The 18542-nt window shown below is 44.6% G+C and overlaps 1 protein-coding gene across 2 annotated transcripts in view; it reads right to left on the bottom strand.

Moving 5' to 3' along the window:
- Positions 1–9683: 9683 nt before the first annotated feature.
- The window catches only part of Zfp169 (zinc finger protein 169), a 33511-nt gene continuing 24652 nt past the window's right edge, over positions 9684–18542 (bottom strand). Inside the window, exon 5 of one of the 2 annotated variants that reach the window (XM_006253745.5) lies at positions 9684–17778. In XM_006253745.5, coding sequence (XP_006253807.1) covers positions 15836–17778 — 1943 coding nt within the window. In that variant the 3' untranslated portion in view covers positions 9684–15835. The remainder of the gene's footprint in view (positions 17779–18542) is intronic. The other variant, NM_001427271.1, reaches the window with a different exon arrangement.

Raw genomic sequence — 18542 nt, 5'->3', positions numbered from 1 at the left:
TAGATAGATAGGATAGATATAGATATAGATATAGATATAGATATAGATATAGATATAGATATAGATATATCCCCTAGCTATATATCCCCTGATCTCTCTGCCTCCATCTTCTAAGTACTGGATGCCACTGTGCCCAGCTTCCCCCTTTTTGTAAAAGTGAGGGTAGATATCTGATTTTTTTTTCTTTTTCAAACGTCTAAAATTAAGGCATTTTTGGCATTTGGGGGATGATTCTATCAGAAAGATTAAAGAAAGATAACTTGTCCTTCTTCCGCAAGCTTCCATGCTGGAAGTCGTTCTCTACTCATTCTCTCGGCCTATTGGTGCAGCATTCTCTCTATTCCCTGTAAGAATGTTTGAGATACAGCACGGAAGTGCACATGCTCTTAGCCTGGTGTGGCTGTAACCTGAAGCTACTTGGTCTCCTTTAAAAACCACGGGTAGGGTCTGGGGTTATCGCTCAGTGGCTAAGTGCTTGCCACACAAGTGTAAGAGACAGGGTTCAGATCCTCAGAACTGAACTGTGTGCTAGGCAAGCGTGGTGGCCTTCATGTAATTCAAGCCTTGGACCACTCTCCCCGCTAGTGACCAACATTATTAACATGAAATAAGACACCTAAGCGAGTCAATAGCTAGACACAACGTTGTGCTGGTAATAGAAATAACTCCTCACAAAGAGGAACCCATTGGCTGATGAGTCTACCAGACCCTGAATCCTCCTGCCTCTGCCTCCAAAGTGCTAAGATTATAGATGTGTGCCACCATGCCCAGTTGCAACAATTTATCACATATTTAATAGGGAACTAACGAGGGTGTTCAGGAGGCAGGAAATACCATGCACTGTATAGGCGTGTTGGAATGCCACACTGCCGGGTTTATCCAAGCTGGTCCTATGCAACCCAACGCATCTGTAGACAATGAGCTGTGTCACAGTGTTAAGAGATTGGACAACCCTGTGTGTGAGCCCGTAAGCATGCGCACACTGTGACGTGTCAGCATTGAAAGGAATGTTAAGTTATAAAGGCGTTACCCTTGAAGTGTTGTCCGTCCAATGTTTATTAGCCATTGTGGGTTTACAGTGAAGTAATTATATTTATTGAAGTGGGTATGGCACAGAAAGACAGTGCCACACAATGTCACTTACATGAAGAGAGTAAAGGATGTCCCCATATCCACCACCCACATCCTAGAAGCACTAACTGGGCTCTGTTGTGGGAGAGACACAAAGGGAGGGCGAAATAAAGAGTGAGAGCCCAAAGCAGGAAGGGAAATATGGTGGTCGGAGGGTGGGAGGGGCTTGAGAGGAGAATCAGAGGGACTGGTATGAGCCAAACATATTCTATTCCTGTAAGAAATTCTCAAAGAATGGATTTTAAAACCTTTTTTTAAAAGTTGACCTCATGGTAGTTGGGAGTAGAATAGTGGTTATGAGAAGCCAGGGAGTGATTAATAATTGGCAATGAGTTATGAATGGGACTAGGCGCAATAGGTGTGTGGAGAGAACAATGTACTATATATTTCAAAAGGCTGAAAGAAAAGATTTGTGATGTTTCCACCTATAGAAGACAGATTTTTACACTGATTTAAACACTACAGTATATATGAACATATATATTTATATAAACATACATATATACTGAAACATCACACTATGTCATAAATATGCACAATTTTCTTTTAAACGTCAGTTTAAAATACATATTTAAAGATAAAACATATGTGCATAAATTCTTTGACAATCCTTCTTCCAACAAATAGAGCTTAATCCCTCTTCCTTGACATGTTGGTTACTCTTGGCTATTACCTCTAGCAGAGGGTAGAAAGGAAATAAGAATTCTGGTGAGGAAGTTCTGGTTTCTAAGGTTAATGCATGTGCTGGCTAGTCTTATGTCAACTTGACACAAGCTAGAGTCATCCGAAAGGAGGGAGCCTCAATTGAGAAAATGCTTCCATAAGATCCAGCTGCAAGGCATTTTCCTAAGTAGTGACTGACTGGGAAGGGCCCAACCCACTGTGGGTGGAGCCATCCCTGGGCAGGTGGCCCTGGGTTCTATAAGGAAGCAGGCTGAGTAAGCCATGGGGAGCAAGCCAGTAAGTAACATCCCTCCATGGCCTCTGCATCAGCTCCTGCCTCCAGGTTCCACCTCTGCTTGAGTTCCTGTCCTGACTCCCTCCAATGATAGGCTGTGGTGTGGAAGTGTGAACTAAATAAACCCCCCTCTCCTTTCCAACTTGCTTTTTGGTCATTGTGCTTTGTTGTAGCAATAGAAACCCTAAGACAGGACTTACTTGTCACAAATTTGCCCAATGACCGTTAGCCCTTCAAACTGCTCCTGGTAATACTGTCATGCTCCGTTTATTTTTTAAAAAGCATTTTCTTACTCGTGGTATAACAAGATATCCTAGGATCATCAAACCAAGAAGTTCCGTTTCTTTACTGTTACTGGAAAGCAATATTACAGGCAGAGACTTAAACATTGTATGCATTCACCTCTTGTAGGGTGTCCCCATTTCTTAACCTTTTCAGTAGAGATGCCTAGAAAATATTTGAGAGTATATGAGTATACTGATACATAAATGCTAACTAAGATGCTTATGCACACAAACATAGATGAACACACACAGTTATCTCATCGATCCTCGCTTGTTCCGCTTCACATCTGTAGCGCTTTCTGTCTAAAGTGCGAGCACCACAGAGAAGCAGACCCTTCTGCATGGCTCTTAGGATGCATGCAGAGCAGTTTCCAGATGGCCTCTCTAATTCTGCGTGGTGCAACATACCGGCCTTTAGGATCTGCTTGTGATTCCGGTGTGCACACGCAGCAGGGCTGAGGGGGGAAACAGTCACACGCACTAATCATTCTCCCTCCTTTCTTCCACAAAGGGTAGCAGACTATGTTTTCACACCTTGTCTTATCCCCTATAACATTCCCTAAACAGCTGCCGAGCCAGTGCACCGGTATCTTGTCTTCTTGTCTTCCTCGTTCCTTTTCATAACTGCATTTTACTTCATTATGCACACATAACTCTCCAGTCAGTGCGTGATTCAGTGTTTAAGCAGTTCCGAATAGTTGTGCAACAGTAATGCCATGAATAACCTGCCTGTATGAGTGTGTCCAGACAACGGCCGGTGACTCTGGGATAAGGGCTTGGAACCACGCTCGCTGTGCCAACAGGTATACGCAAGTGAAACTTTGTCCAATAGTCCCAGCTTCTCCCTCTTGGCTTATGAACCATTTCACATCTCTACCAACAAGGTAAAAAAGATGCCCGTTTCCCCGCAGTCTACAAACAGAATACTGCGAAGCTTTTCGTTTCAAGTATTTTATAATAAGGACTGACCGCTGAGCGGTGAAATAAGTTTCTTTATACGCTCATATGCTTTTTGTAGTCATTTTTTAATAATGTCGATGGCACTATTGTCATAAATTTCTATGTGTATGCATAACAGTTGCTAGTCCTTGATGAGCTCGGAATTTTAAGTTAGAACCAGGCTTCGAAGATCACCCCATAAATGTTTTCTTCTAGCATGTTTTACCTTATACTTTTTTACTCACGTGCATTCATTGAACAATACCAAGGACTACTTTTCCATCTGGGTGGAGAATGTGCTTTGATCACACCCACCCCTATCCACCTCATCAGCCCCGGCTCCTTTTCCCTTTGTGCATCCTTCACGTGTCTCCTTTGGAGTTTCCCTCCTCCCCGCCACCCCCCCCAGCTTCCATATATGGAAGAACACAAACATTTTCGTGCAACTGGCTTGTTTCGCTTAGTATGGTGATCCCCAGTTCCACCTGCTTTCCTGCAAACATTATTTTATTCTTCTTTACAACCAAGTAAAACCCCATTGTGCATACAATATACCACGTTTTGTTTACTCATGTATTTGCTGATGAACACTTAGGCCAATTCCATAATTTAGCCATCATATATATAGGGCTACAATAAACATGAGTATTCAGATTATCTCTGTAATGCTGACATCTTATTTTCTAAGAAACTTCCAAAGTCCTTTCCGCACATGTCAGTCTAATTTGCATTCCCACCATCAGTGAATAGGGTACCGTATCCCCCACATCCTCACCAGCCTTTGTTTTCTTTTTTTAAGATTTATTTATATATTTTTATGTATATAAGTACACTGTTGCTGTCTTCAGACACACCAGAAGAGGGCATCGGATCTCTTTACAGATGGTTGTGAGCCACCATGCGGTTGCTGGGAATTGAACTCAGGACCTCTGGAAGAACAGCCAGTGCTCTTAACTTCTGAGCCATCTCTCCAGCCCCTGTTGTTGTTGTTTAACAATAATTTATTGAGATCCCTCCCTCCCAGCCTCTACAATTTTGAGGTCACTTTCTCTCCTTGTAGATCTTTCTTGCTAGTTCCAGGAAGATGGCTGGGGGCAGGGGCACAGAGCACTGCCCTATGAGACTCTTGAGGTGGTTGTTAACTGTCTTCCTTGTACTTGAAGAACACAGTCTGCAGATCCGGATGAAGTGGAGTCTAAGTACAGCTTTGATTTGCATCCCCCCAATGACTAGACATGTTGCACGTGTTTTCATGTATTAAAGTCCCCTGAACATAACTCACTCCTTTTAAAGAAAAAAAATGAAATGTAAGGCTTGGTAAGATTTGTTTTTAAACTGTACGGTATCTTTTTTTGTATAGTTAACACACTACCGAATGTGTCTGTGGATAGCCCATTCCCAGTGGGATCTTCAATAGCCACTAACCCTGCCTGCTACAGTCTCGGGTTATATAAATCAGCACGGAAATTTAAAGCAGGTTCTTGTGGGTACACAATACATATTAGTTTCTATAGGGGCAGTAGGTGGTTTTGTTTTTGCTTTTCATCTTGAGTTGTTTCTGGTGTATCTTATAGGAAAATAATCATTGGTGTTAACCGAATACCACTCTGCAGTTGAAACAAATCCAGCTGTCTTGTTGCCATTCTGAATGCTTCTGAGTAAATACATTTTTTTCTATAATTAGTATTGTTGTCCTTCTCATAGGTCTGAATTTTGCCTCTAAAGCGGGGAGCTAGCTCTGCGTTTGCCTATTTTGGGGCACGTGAATTTTTACAGTGTTTCTCTTTGCATCGTGGGAGCCAAAAGAAAGCTTTAGTCTTCACGCCCTGCATATTGTGATGGCAGTAATAAGAATTAGAACGTTTTCATCCACAGCTGAAATTCCAAAATCATCAAGGATTGGATTAGATTAGAAACTGCACATAACCCATGTGCAAAACTAAAGATGATTCATTGTATCTCACTGTGGAGTTATTAGAATCAAATAACCTGAGAGTCTGAGTTATGGAGTTCATGACCCCTAGGTAAACACCATAGACTCAGTCCATATTATAATTGGTTAAATTTATTAAGCTGCTAGCAGGACAACAATCTCTGTGCCAAATTAGAGATTTCTATGCAGAGTGGGGAGAGGGTAGGGTTTTTAAAGGGGAAACTGTAAGATCTTGAGTATCTGCACAGAGAAGCCAAGACTTCCTCTGTTCTCCCAAGGTTAAATAGTCAAAGGTGAGCTCAAAGTAGTCCTTGACTGTCTGCATAAGCAGGTTACAGAAGCCAAGAGCAGCCAATCATATCAGACCATCAAGTAGATGACCATGACTGTACATTTTGGGAGTCTGACTTACTGGGAATTTATCTTCTGGGGTTTGGAGTCAGAGACAAATGTGCATACCAAGATAGATGCCTACCATAAAATGGCGTTTCTCTAAGCCATCACGCTGTCCCAGAAGGAAGAACAGAAAAGTGTGTTCTAATGAGGACTCTGTATTCTTTATCCTTAATTATTATGTAATGGCAGTCACATTCTGCAGTTCCCTATTAAAGAAGGCCTGAGAATGTATCCACAAGAGCATGAGTTTAACAGCCAAGGCTACTTGATTAAACATTTTTAATCAAGTTTAATCATTAGCCCCAGTGAAGGCCGTGAGGGCCGTGAGGGCCGTGAGAGCGATGGCTGTAGTGTCTTTGCCCAGTTATCTAATTATGGACTACTTAGGGAACTTGACAGTTTGGCGGGATTTTTAATTACCTGAGCCACCTTTCATTAAGTTATGCCACATTTAAAATTAAAATAAAGGTATATCTTCCTATATTATGATCTGTCATTTATAAATCAGATGCAAGGAAAGATAAGCTTTGCATCTTAGCACCATGGTCCAATGCATTTGATTTTTCTTTGCAAAACCCAAACTAGTTTGTTAGAGTCACATGAATGGCTTGGTGGTTTAGGGAACAACTTGGAGATGTTGTGGGTTCTTTTGAGACTATCGTTCTCTTATAAAAGCGCCAGTGTTGTAAAATAGCGTCCTTGTTGTTTCGAGCACTTGTGCGACAAGAATGCTGCTTTTCGTGTAACTTTGACTTGATACTTTTCCATTTCTGTTTGTTTATGTAGCTTGAGGAGGGATACAGAACCTGAATCCTGGGTGATGCTAATAAGTTAATAGCTACAGAGGTTTTTATTTTTCTTTTGTTTTAGAAGTAGCTCCCCCTGGTAATTTCAATTTCAAACCTTGCATCAAAGTCTTTGATCGCTGAGTTGACTTTTCTGCAGGATGAGAGCCCTCTGGGGGTCTTCGGATTTCTGTGTGCGAGCATCCGGTGTTTCCAGCACTGCCTGATTAAGGCTGTGATTATTTTCCACTATATCCTGTCGTCCTCCATTCAATAAGCAAAGAGCTGAAGGTGCGTGGGTTTATGTCTGAGTCTCCCAGTCTCATCCTTTGGGCTTCCTGTCCCTTGTAGTCTGTGCCATTTTGGTCCAGATGGCTCTGTAGTGGAGTTCAGAGTCGGGTGTTGTGATACTTGTAGAGTTAATCTTCGTGTACTCGGTACTGTTTTGGCTAGTCACAGTCTCTTGTGTTCCCTATGACTTTTAAGATTTTTCTATTTGTGCAAAGAACGTCATTTGATCTGGGGTAGGATGGCGGTGTTATCATTGTTTGTCTGTCTGCCTTTCCCATTTTCTATTTTCTCAGTTTCTTTACTTGGTGACTTATAGTTTTCATTATAAAAGTCTTGGGCATTTTTGTCTTACACCTAAGCATTTTCCTTCTGGGAAGTTATTGCAAATGTGATTCTCTTCCTGACTTCTTTCCCATGAGTATGCTGTTTGTGTATAGAAAAGCTACTGGTTTCTCGTGTATTGACTTTGTATCCTGTTATTTTGTTGAAAGTATTTGTCATATCTCAGCCATTTCTGGTAGAGACTTTGGGGTCCTCTAAGGATAGAATCATATCATCTCCAAATAGGAATAATTTGACATTTTCCTTTCCGGTTTGTATCCATTGTGTTCCTCTCTTGCTCCAGCCATAATTTCACACACTGTATTGTCAGTAGATACATTGTCTCGTTTCTGATTTTAGAGGAAATGTTTTCAGTTTTTTTCTCAGTCAGGCTAAACACTGGCTACAGGTGTATAGTCTCTAGTCCTAATTACCCTGAGGTGTTGTGGTCCTTCTAGTCTGTCTACAGGGATTTATTGTGAAGGGATGTCGGTTCTTGTCATGGCTTCTGCATCTGTTGAATGCTTCTGTAGTTCTTATCCTTGAATCTGTTTATATGCTGCCTTGTGCTTAACATTCGTACCTGCTGTGCCACCCTGGAGTGAATACAAGTTTATCATAAGGTATGATCATTTAAGTGTGCAAAATTCAGCTTCTCCTCTTGAAATCCTTCATATCTGTGTTCATCAAGGAGCTCCGCCTTTAGCTGCCTACTCCCCTTTTCTCGTCTGGTTTTGGTACCAGGTGATATCTTTATGCGTCTGGAAATGTTTATTCCCTATTTCCCTGGAATAACCTCAGTGGTACTGGTGTTTCTTCTTTAAAGGTCTGGGAGAACTCATCAGTGGACCTTTCCGATCGTGGACTTGGGGGCTGTTTGATTAGTTTCTGTCTTATTGATCATGATCATTCTGCTCCGGGATTTTTGCATCTTCCTAAGTCAATGGTGGATAGAGTTGTGGAAGAATATATTGATGCCTCTCAATTTTTCAAATTAATTAGAGTACAATGTTGGAAAGAATCCTACTGATCTGGGTTTCAGTGTTACCTGCTGTTAATATCACCTTTTGGTCACTAAGTTCACTAGTTTTTAGTGCCCCCCCCTTTTTGTGCTAGTTTTGTGAAGCCTGCCAATTTTATATATCCTTCCAGAAGAGAACCCTTTGCGTCTTTGATCTGTTACATTGCTCATTTATTTTCCATTTCACTAATTTCATTTTTGACCTTTACTTTTTCTTTCTATTAATTTTGAGATTGATTTGCTCTTGATTTTCTAAGGACTTCTGGTGAATTGTCAGGTTTTATTTAAGATCTGATGTTTTTAACATTGATACATTTGTGTAGGCTTAGCAGGTCATGGTCTACCAGTGGAAGTCAGAAGACCGTTGTAGACATGGGTTCTCTCCTTCCACACTGTGGATCCTGGGGATCAAACGCAGCCTTGCTAGCAGGTACCTCTACCCACTGAGCCATCTCATCAGCCCCCGTCCAACTTATTGATGTAAGTTTCCACAGCTATAAACCTCCTTCCAAGAAGCACTTCCATTGTATCCCACAGGCTCTGATGTGTCTGTTTTCACTTTCATTCGAGTGTATATTTAATTTTACAAAATATTTAGGAAGAAACATTTTCAAATTTAGAGCACTGATCCATTTGAAATCTCTATTATGTGAGGAATGATTGCAAGTGGCTAGCCAGGTCCTATTTAGTAATCTTTAGCACAGTATAATCTGAATTTCACCTTTCTCGAATATACTTTTTAAAATTGAGCCCAGCCTTACTACTATGTTACATGAGCTCTTCATACGATAAATCTTTAGAGGGTATTTCCATATTGAGAAGGGAGAGCCCTCCTGAAGCACCTCTGAGCAATGATTCTGTAGCAATTTATACGTTACCTGTTAAATCTTTCCATAGGAATTATAAGATTGACTTGTAGCCTGTATCAACACACACACACACACACACACACACACACACACACACACACACACACACACACACACCCCACTGGAACTCTTGTCAGATTGGATATTATGAATTATAGTTTGTGAGACATGTCCATCACCTGAGCTATTCTAAGGGAATATACCTTTTTGTTTGTTGACTTCCTTGTTCCTATATATATTTGTAGAGTTTTCCTTACTGACCTAGAATACTCTGTATTGTCACTCCTAAATATTTTGTCTTAATCTACTGTTACCAAAATTGAAGAAACCAATCAATTGGGTAACATGATTCCCTTGTGAAAATTATTACCACACAATCCAGTTAATAACAGTTATTTGGGGTGCTGGGGTTGCAGCTCAACTGTGGGATTGTTTGCCAGCATACTCGAGATCCTGGCTTCAATCCTCAGCACTGCAGAAACAAAAGCAAGCAAACATTTTGTGTTTGGAGGTGTTAGGATCCAGGCTTATTGAATTCCAGTTCAGACACAGCACTGAAGAATATATGGTTTGATGGGTCCTTTTCCCTTTCCAAAGTTGAGTAGCTGTAGGTGCATGACTCTTTCCACGACACTCTAGTGTTTATTTCTTGTGGTTTCCTATCAACCCAAGCAAGTCTTGTTATGTTGCATCACCAAGATCGTGTAGTTTCATATTTATCTAGGGTGCTATAGCAAAAAGAAGCGCAAACCAGATTTTGTTTTTTCTGTTTTTAATATCTCCATTTTCAGTGAGTGGACAAAAAACAAAAAACAAACAAACAAACAAACAAACAAAAAGATTTGTATTTACGGTACAGCCCGGGGCAGTTTAAGAGCATGTACTGCTCTTCCAGAAGACTCCAAGTTCTCAGTGCTCACTCTAGGCAGTTCACAACTGTTTATACCTCCACTTTGGGGGCTCCAACGCTCGCTTCGGGCCTCCATATATACACACAACACACACACACACACACACACACACACAGACGGGGAGAGAGAGCGAGAGCGAGAGCGAGATATCTTAAAAAAACAGGAGTGTACAGCAGTGTGATGAAGGATAATTAATACTGAAGACTTTTACAAGTGCCATATGGGAACTTGCCACTTTAGAAGCTTCCTAAGATACATCGTTGGCTATTAAACACTTCAGTGCCGGACATGCGGACATGGGTTACCGGGAGTTGTTGCTCAGTGAGGTAGCATAGACACCACCCCATCAAAAAGATAACGGTTATTTTCTTTGTTCTTGGCTATTCAGAACTTGGTAGTAGGACCCCATTGCTGACCCCAGCTACCTGTGTCACAGAACGGAGAAATTAAACTGGTACAGATATGGAAGTTTCACCCCTCCTGGATAGGATTCATAATGCTAGAAAGTTCTACCCACACTATCAGGGGAGAGAAATCACCCTTACCTATTCGTGAACCCTGCAAGCTGCCATACGGACTGACCAGATAAGATATGAGTGTGTGGCATGAGTGTTCTTAAAGCCCATTCTATGAGATGGGAACCCGTGTCCGGTACCATTAGCTGGGTCAAAAACGTGTCATTGGCTAAGTCACTGGCCCCAGGGGAGAACCCACTACTCCTAAGCTGCTAAATGGACCCAGCGATGAACTTTTAGCCCCTGATCTCTCATCATTACAACTATGTATTAGTGCGTCTCTCAACCCTCACAGAGAATCGTCTTTGTAGTAGGTAGAAATTAATATAGAGACCCACATGAAAGAGGGTGGCGGAGATGATAAGAGTCAAGAGAGAGGATACATCTGGAGCAAATCATTTGCCAGACATGACAATACAGCCGCACACAGTGAACTCACAGCCATGGAACTGAGTGCACGAGACTTTACACAAGACCATCCATGGGGAAAGGGCTAAAGAAAGTCCCACCTCTGAGGAGTTACTGTCAACTGCTGGCTAGTGGGAGAGGGTGTGGGTCCTGGGAGCCTACTCTTGCTCCAGTAGATGGTCCGACATTCATGCAGGCAGCACTAACGGATTCAATGGGTGTGATGATTTGAATGAGAAGCGCACTCTACTATCTTGGGCATTTGAATGCTTGGTCCCCATTTGTTAGTGCTGTTTGGGGAGGTTTGGGAGGTCCAGCCTTGATAGAAGAGTATGTAGCTGGGGATGAGCTTTGAGAGTAAAGAGCCTCTCTTTATTGTGCTGTATCCTCCATGCCTGTAGTAAAGGAGGTGCTCTCAGCATCCTGCCCCAGCACCACCATGCTTTGTCTTGTTACCACGCCTCTACCGCGCCATCAACTCTTAATCCCTGTGGAGCCACAACTCAAACTCTCTTCCATAAGTTCCAGTCAACGGTGGTGTCTTAGCACAGCAAAACTAAAATTGCGGCCGTTAAATTTTGAGACAGACAGCATGAAAAGTTGGGAAGGAAAACTTGCGAGATAGGTGGGGAACTAGAGGGGTGGGGAGGGGACGTGGATTTGATCAAAATGGCTGAAGTGATAGACATGCTAGTGTCCGTTTCTCAGGTGAAACTTTAAACCCTTGATGTGAGATGCTTCCACACCACGAACATACATGTACACACATGCATGTCCACACACATGTCACTTTCAGTTGAGGCAGCTTGAGAAGCTGAGGTAAAAGGCCTTTGAAGTAAATTTGTTAAGGTGGCCCCATCCCCAGGTGTCCTAGCCACCCCTGCTCAGGCTGACCAGATTATCACTCAAGGCTGGACATCTCCAGGTACATGGTGGGGCCAGTGATACCCGTTTACCAATTTTGCACCCATTTCCAAGACTCTGACTCCTTTAGACCGAAATCCCTTTTGTTTCATTCTGGGGAAACCTCCTGAGCCAGTAAATGTTCCAAGTCCTAGGGAGACTGATCCTACGGTGAATATGGGACATCAAAAGGACCGGGCTAGGGCAAATCCTAGAGTATTTGTCATGATTAGGAGCATTTGGGCTCTAAACCTTGGAGAAAATAGACAAGGAGAGCATTGTCTTGGACTAGATGTCAAATTGAGTGACCTCAGATCCTTAACTCCTGGCTGGAGGACAAAAGAAGTTTGTGACTGAAGCGGGTGACACACCTTGGGCTGGACACTGGAACAAGGACACAGGTAAACAAGATAAGCCTTTGGGGTGCACACGAGGTAAAAACAAATGCCAGGTAGGGTGGTGGTAGCACTTGCCTTGAATCCCAACACTCAGGAGGGAGAGGCAGGTGGACCTCCAAGTTTAGGACAGCCTGGTGTACCTAGTGAGATCTAGGACAGAGAGAATCCCTGTCTCACAGAAAAACAAAAACAACAAAAAGCCCTTCTGTGTGTGTTAGGGAGACTGAGTATGTGGCTTGTAGCCCTCTAGTCATGGACACTGGAGAACCTTCTGAACAAGAGAGGTTCAAAACGGTATTACTCACTTTAAAGAGGCAGACTCCAGAATAAAGGGGCAGCATAAATCCTCCCTGACTCCCAAGAGGTTCAACCCCCCCCCCGGAATTCTCCACAATAGATCACGATGCAGTCCATACCTGGGTGTGCAGCTTTGCAGAGAACCAGTTTATTTAAAGTTAAGATAGAGAGTGCCGCTGCATAAAAGCATCTATCGACGACCTCATGGTGGATGAGAAATGAAACTTTCCTTCCTCCCCATCAGAAAAGCAGGGCATTTACTAGTTAGTGGTTTCTGTTGCCTTACCGCTGCAGAAAAGAAAATGGTTGAGAACACCTCTTGTGGCTGGGGTGGCTAGTCATGATTTTGAGGATGTAGCAAGAATACTGTTGTGTTGAACTGTGTCCTGCTTCGCGCTCAGTTCATAGGTTAGAGCTCTGATGGTTTGACCGTCTTTGCAGAACATTTAAAGAAGTCCAGGAGTATTTAAGGTCTGGGCCTGATCCAATATGAACCGTCCTTAAAAGCCTGGAAGGGTTGGGCACGGTCACACATACTTGTAAACCCAGCATTGGGGAGAACAGGTAAGAGCCAGGTTCAAGGCCAGTCTTGGCTACACGGTCAGGTGAGGGCCTACCTGTGCTATATGAGACACTGTCTCAGAAAAAATAAATGATCAGAAGGTATGGGACTGTGGGGAAGAAGAGGAAAAGGCAAGTGAAGGAACCAGCAAAGTACTGTGGTAACCCTAACTAATACAGACTTTAGAACCAAGCGTGACGTATTCTCATAACCTCAAAATGTGTTAGTGTCTTGGAGCTGTATGATAAGTAGAGGCTAGACCCCGTTTGAGGGTGCACGTGTGACGTGATTCTGATGAGCTCTCTAGCAGTAATCGGGTACTCCTAGCTTAAAAACTGGTATCCTGTAGTGGGAATTCTGGACTCTTGGTGTCTTTAGCAAACACAGAAATATGTCTCCGTTTTAATCCCAGGTGTGGGATATGGGGCTCCCACAGCAGCTGACTATGATTTGCCTTCTGTCCTAGCAGAGGCATGGCTTTGGCAGCTATGGAGAGCTTCTACAGTTGCATCATGTTTGGAATTCCCGGAATCCTTCAGAGGTATATAAATGCTAGCGTCCCGAGAGGTGGGGTTGGTGGTCATCCAGGGGGATTGGTTGCAGTAGTTGTACTTAAACAGAAATTATAGAGACAGATCTCTCTCTCTCTCTCTCTCTCTCTCTCTCTCTCTCTCTCTCTCTCTCTCCCCCCCCACCAGCCCATCCTTCTTTCTCTCCTATCTAATGATAGGAGGTAAAACTGGGGGATAAAGGTTAGGAAAGAAAAACCCCAAAGTAGAAAAGACCAGCTCCAGTATTCTTGCTATACAGTGACAAGGAACCTGGCTGGATTGAATTCTAGTGTTTTACAGAATGGAGTGTTTGTCGTTATGGATCAGGTCTGGAGTGTACTTAGGGTACACGTGCCACAGCTCGCGTTGGAGGTCACAGGATAGTGACCTACTGTGGAGTTGGGTCACTTCTTCTACATGGATTCCAGGGACCAAACTCGGGTCCTCGGACTTCTGTGCCGTCTTGATGCCCCCAAATGGAGGGATTTTAAATCGTAGAAATCAGAGGAGATTCCTACATAGGTGATCAGAGTGTAGCCTTATGTGCCGTCACTGTATCCAGCAAAACACGAGGACAGAGATAAACTGAGGAAATTGATGAGCAAAAATTTGGGAAATTCTCCCCTTATTCACACTGTAAAACAAACAAACCACAAAAGTTGTGTGTTTGGAGGAAATGGGAGATGGCTGGAAACCATTTTCAACAGAGGCTAGCATGAGTGTGAACCAGCACCAGTGTGAACCAGAGCTCGTCAGCCATCTCTTCCAACCCTGGGAGACGGAGAGAGATTGGGGCAAAAGGAAGACAGACTTTGGGACTTCGGAGATTCTACAGAAAAGATCAGTGGAGCTCCGAGCCATGTGTTGTTCGTCCTCAGGGAAAGGGAGGAGCAATTCGTGCTGTTCACCCCTTTAATCCCAGCACTCAGCAGACACAGTCAAGTGGATCTCTGGGTTTGAGGCCAGCCTGGTCTACATATTGAGTTCCTGGACAGCCAGGGCTACATAACAGAGAGTCCCTGTCTCAAAACACCAAAAGGAAAAAAGAAGGGAGGGAGGGAGGGGAAGGGAAAAGAGAAGAAAAGAGGAGAGGAGAGGAGAGGAGAGGAGAGGAGAGAAGAGAAGAGAAGAGAAGAGAAGAGAAGAGAAGAGAAGAGAAGAGAAGAGGAAGAGAAAGAGAAAGAGAAAGAGAAAGAAAAGGAAAATGTGGTTCTAAACCCTGGCCAGGCCCAGAGAGATCAGGACTGGAGTGAGGTCAAATGCATGAAGCTGTTATTCAGGGCTGGGGAAACGATACTGCCTGCCAGCCCTGCGAGCCAGGGGACAGAACATTGGGTCAATATTGTTCTTGAGACTTAAGGTCCCAGAGAATTTGCCTTGCTAGGTTTGTGCTCAACACTGGGACCCATCACTTCTCGGGCCTTTCTGGTGTTTCCCTTTGGGAATAGGAACATCCAACCTGTATCTGTCTGGTCGCTGGATTTTTGGAGGAAGCAAATCCCATATTTGATTTCACAGGATTGTGAACTGGGATGATATGCTCACCCACGCCTGATTTAGAGATTTTGCGTTAGAGATTTTCAGTTTAGAGCTGATACTGAAATGAGCTAAGGATCTGAGGTCTGAGGATGCCTGGAATCCTATCCCCACAGTGTAAATACTGATGCCTCACCTCTTGTGTGATGTGACTTGGAGGCAGGACATTTACTCAAGATTAAACAAGGTCATCTGGATGTGGTCCAGGATGAGAGGCACCAGGAAAGTATATACAGGAGGGATGGACCTGTAGGTGCACAGCACATCAGGAAGCCATCCACCCGCTACGGGGAGGTGTGGCTACAGCAACACCTGAGCCGGTTTGACAGAGGACTTCTAGGCTCCATATATACAGCAGAGTAAATTTCTTTTGCCTAAGCTGTACGGTCCGGGGTATTTTGTTAGGAAGCCCTAGAAAACTAACACATACTATTAACCAAAGATAATAAACAATAAACCAATGATTTCATGAACAAGCAAGGACTTTTCCCCTACTCTATTTCCAGGAACATTCACTAGTGATTTCTGCCAGCTCCCTGATCCTGGGGAAAGGAAACAACAGGTCAGGCAAACACCTCTCAGGCTAGGAGCCGATGGCCCACACTTGGGTCTTCCTAAGTCTGTGGAGGTGAAACGTCCAGCTGAAGCCACGCCCACGATCCCTGCACTTAAGGGCTTCTTGCCAGAGTAGGTCTGCTGATGTCTGATGAGGGCAGAGTTAAAGCCAAAGGCTTCTCTACCAACTGGACTGAGTCCTCTAGTCAGACGTGAGGTGTGGCATCCCATCCACTCCCTACCCACATAAGCTGTTTACAAAAAGCCTCTTCTACTTGGAGTGTGTCCTCTGGTGTCTGGTGAGAAGTGACTTAAAACCAAAAGCACGCCCGCACTGGGAGCACAGGTAAGGCTTCTCCCCTGTATGGCTCCTCTGGTGCCCAATGAGGTTGAACTTTTGGCTAAAAGCCTTGCCACACTCGGTGCATACATAGGGCTTCTCCCCCGTGTGTGTCTTCTGGTGTCTGATGAAGAGAGACTTAAACTCAAAGGCTCGTCCACACTCAGGGCACTTGTAAGGTTTCTCCTCTCCGTGGGTCCTCTGGTGTCTAATGAGAGAGACCTTCTTTCCAAATGCTCGCCCACACTCTGCGCAGAGGAACGGCTTCTCCCCTGTGTGAATCCTCTGGTGCCTAACGAGGTTGAACTTCTGCCTGAAACGCTGGCCACACTGGGGACAGGCATAGGGCTTTTCCCCTGTATGCGTCTTCTGGTGCCCAATGAGGTTGAACTTCTGGCTAAACCCCCTACCACACTGAGGACACACATAAGGCTTCTCCCCTGTGTGTATCTTCTGGTGTCTTGTGAGGAGCGATTTAAACTCAAAGGTTCGTCCACACTCGGGGCACTGGTAAGGCTTCTCCCACCCTGCGTGGGTCCTCTGGTGTCGGATGAGCGTGGCCTTCTTTACAAATGCACGCCCACACTCAGGACACAGAAAAGGTAACTCCCCTGCATGAATCCTCTGATGCCCAATGAGGTTGAACTTCTGGCTAAACCCCCTACCGCACTGGGGGCACACATAGGGCTTCTCCCCGGTGTGTGTCTTCCGGTGTCTGGTGAGGAGCGACTTAAACTCAAAGGCTCGTCCACACTCGGGGCACAGGAAAGGTTTTACCTCTGTATGAATCCTCTGGTGCCTAATGAGGTTGACCTTCTGGGTGAAACTCCAGCCACACTGGCGACACACGTAAGGCTTCTCCCCTGTGTGTGTCTTCTGATGTCTCATGAGCGTACCCTTTTGGCCAAAGCGTTGCCCGCAATCGGGGCAAACGTGTGGTTTCTCCCCGGAGTGGGTGATCTGATGAGTGAGAAGCCTGGAGAGCAGCCTGAAGCCACGCCCACACACTGAGCATATGAAGGGGTTGTCACCAGAGTGTGACCACCGGTGTTGCAGTAGTGAGGCCTTCCGGCAAAAGCCCCTCCCACACTCAGGGCACACGAAGGGCTTTTTATCCAGGTGAGTCCGCTGGTGGAGGAGGAGGTCTATCTTCTGGCGGAAGCCACGCCCACACTCCGGACATACAAGGGGTCTCTCTCCAGAGTGAATAATCTTCTTGTGGCTGTTGAGGGACGATACATACATGAAGCCTCGCCCACACTCCCCACACACGTGTGGCTTCTCTCCCGAGTGTTTCCTCTGATGGACAGTGAGAGAAGCCTTCTGAGTAAACTGGTGCCCACACTCCGAGCACGAGTAAGGCTTCTCCCCTCCGTCCATTCTCTGGAGCTTCATGAGGTCCGAACTCTGGCAAAAGCCCCCTCCACAGTCAGGATATACGTGATGCTTCTGAGGGCTGAACAGGTTTGTGACATCATTAAGCCCTAGTGGAAACGCTCCTTGTATGACGGCTCCAGATGCTGACTCATCGGGTCCCTTCAACACCGGGACTGCCTCCTCAGGGGCCAGGCCAAGGTCTGTTTGCTTACTGTCGCCTTCTGCCCAGTATGCCATCTGACCTTGACATGGGCTAAAGAACGTCTTCAGAATCCTTGTTGGACTCGTCCTCTGCAACAGAGCATCACTGTTGTCTCTCTCTTCACCTCCTCCATTGCTAGAACAGCCTGGAGCTTCTGACTGGAAGTTGCCTCCTTCTGGTGGGCTTGGGAAAGTCTGAGAGGGAGATCCATTCAGCACACACACTCTGAGGACTTCTGGACTAGCAAAGGATATCGGGCAGGAGAGACCGGCCTCTAATTCTGTCCTGGGTTCTGCTAGAGAGAAAGCAGTGGTCAGAATCACAGAGGTGCCTTGTGGGTAAGGAACATTTCCCCAACAGTGATTCCTCAGATGTTCACAACAAACACTCCCTTTACAGGTCTATCTTCCATACTCTACTGCAAATGGCCTTCCCACGGCTCTGAGAGGAAAACTAAAACACTGAAAAGCATTATGGGTGATGTCTGCTCTGCACGATATTACAATTAGACTAGGACGTGAACATCCACGGATACTTGCTTTTACTCAATCGGGTAGTACAAATTTCTTCAGTGGTTTTCTTTGCTCTATAAGGAAGTGACTAAGTCTCAAGCCGTCCCCCACCTGGCAGTACTAAACAATGTAAAGAGGTCCATATGTGTTATTCAGCTGAATGCTCCCTCACCCATATGCAAACCAGGAAAAGAACCTGGGACTCTCATCAGAAAATGGGGATTCAGCAGTGAAGTAGGATCTGCCAGGGTCCCTGCCTACGAGTCCTTAAAAAAAATCTCATTCTTGTGACCTAATTAATCCAAGAGTCTCTTGGATTTTCTTAAACGTTCCCCTCTAATAACAGGACTTGCCTGGGAGATGTCAAGTCAATATACCTGTCCCACTGCAACTGGTTCTTACCTACTTGGAGCTGATCGTAAAAAAAAAAAATCTGACAAGCTCTGACTGAGGCCTCAGAATGACCTCCCTGATTCCTGCAGGCTGATACAAAGGGAGACATATTTCATGAAGTATCTGCGACAGGTCTGCCAACTGTTTATAGATG

The sequence above is a fragment of the Rattus norvegicus genome, chromosome 17, assembly GCF_036323735.1.
Source record: "Rattus norvegicus strain BN/NHsdMcwi chromosome 17, GRCr8, whole genome shotgun sequence".
NCBI lineage: Eukaryota > Metazoa > Chordata > Mammalia > Rodentia > Muridae > Rattus > Rattus norvegicus.
Note: the sequence above shows the minus strand (reverse complement) of the source record. Positions and strands in the feature narration are given on the sequence as shown.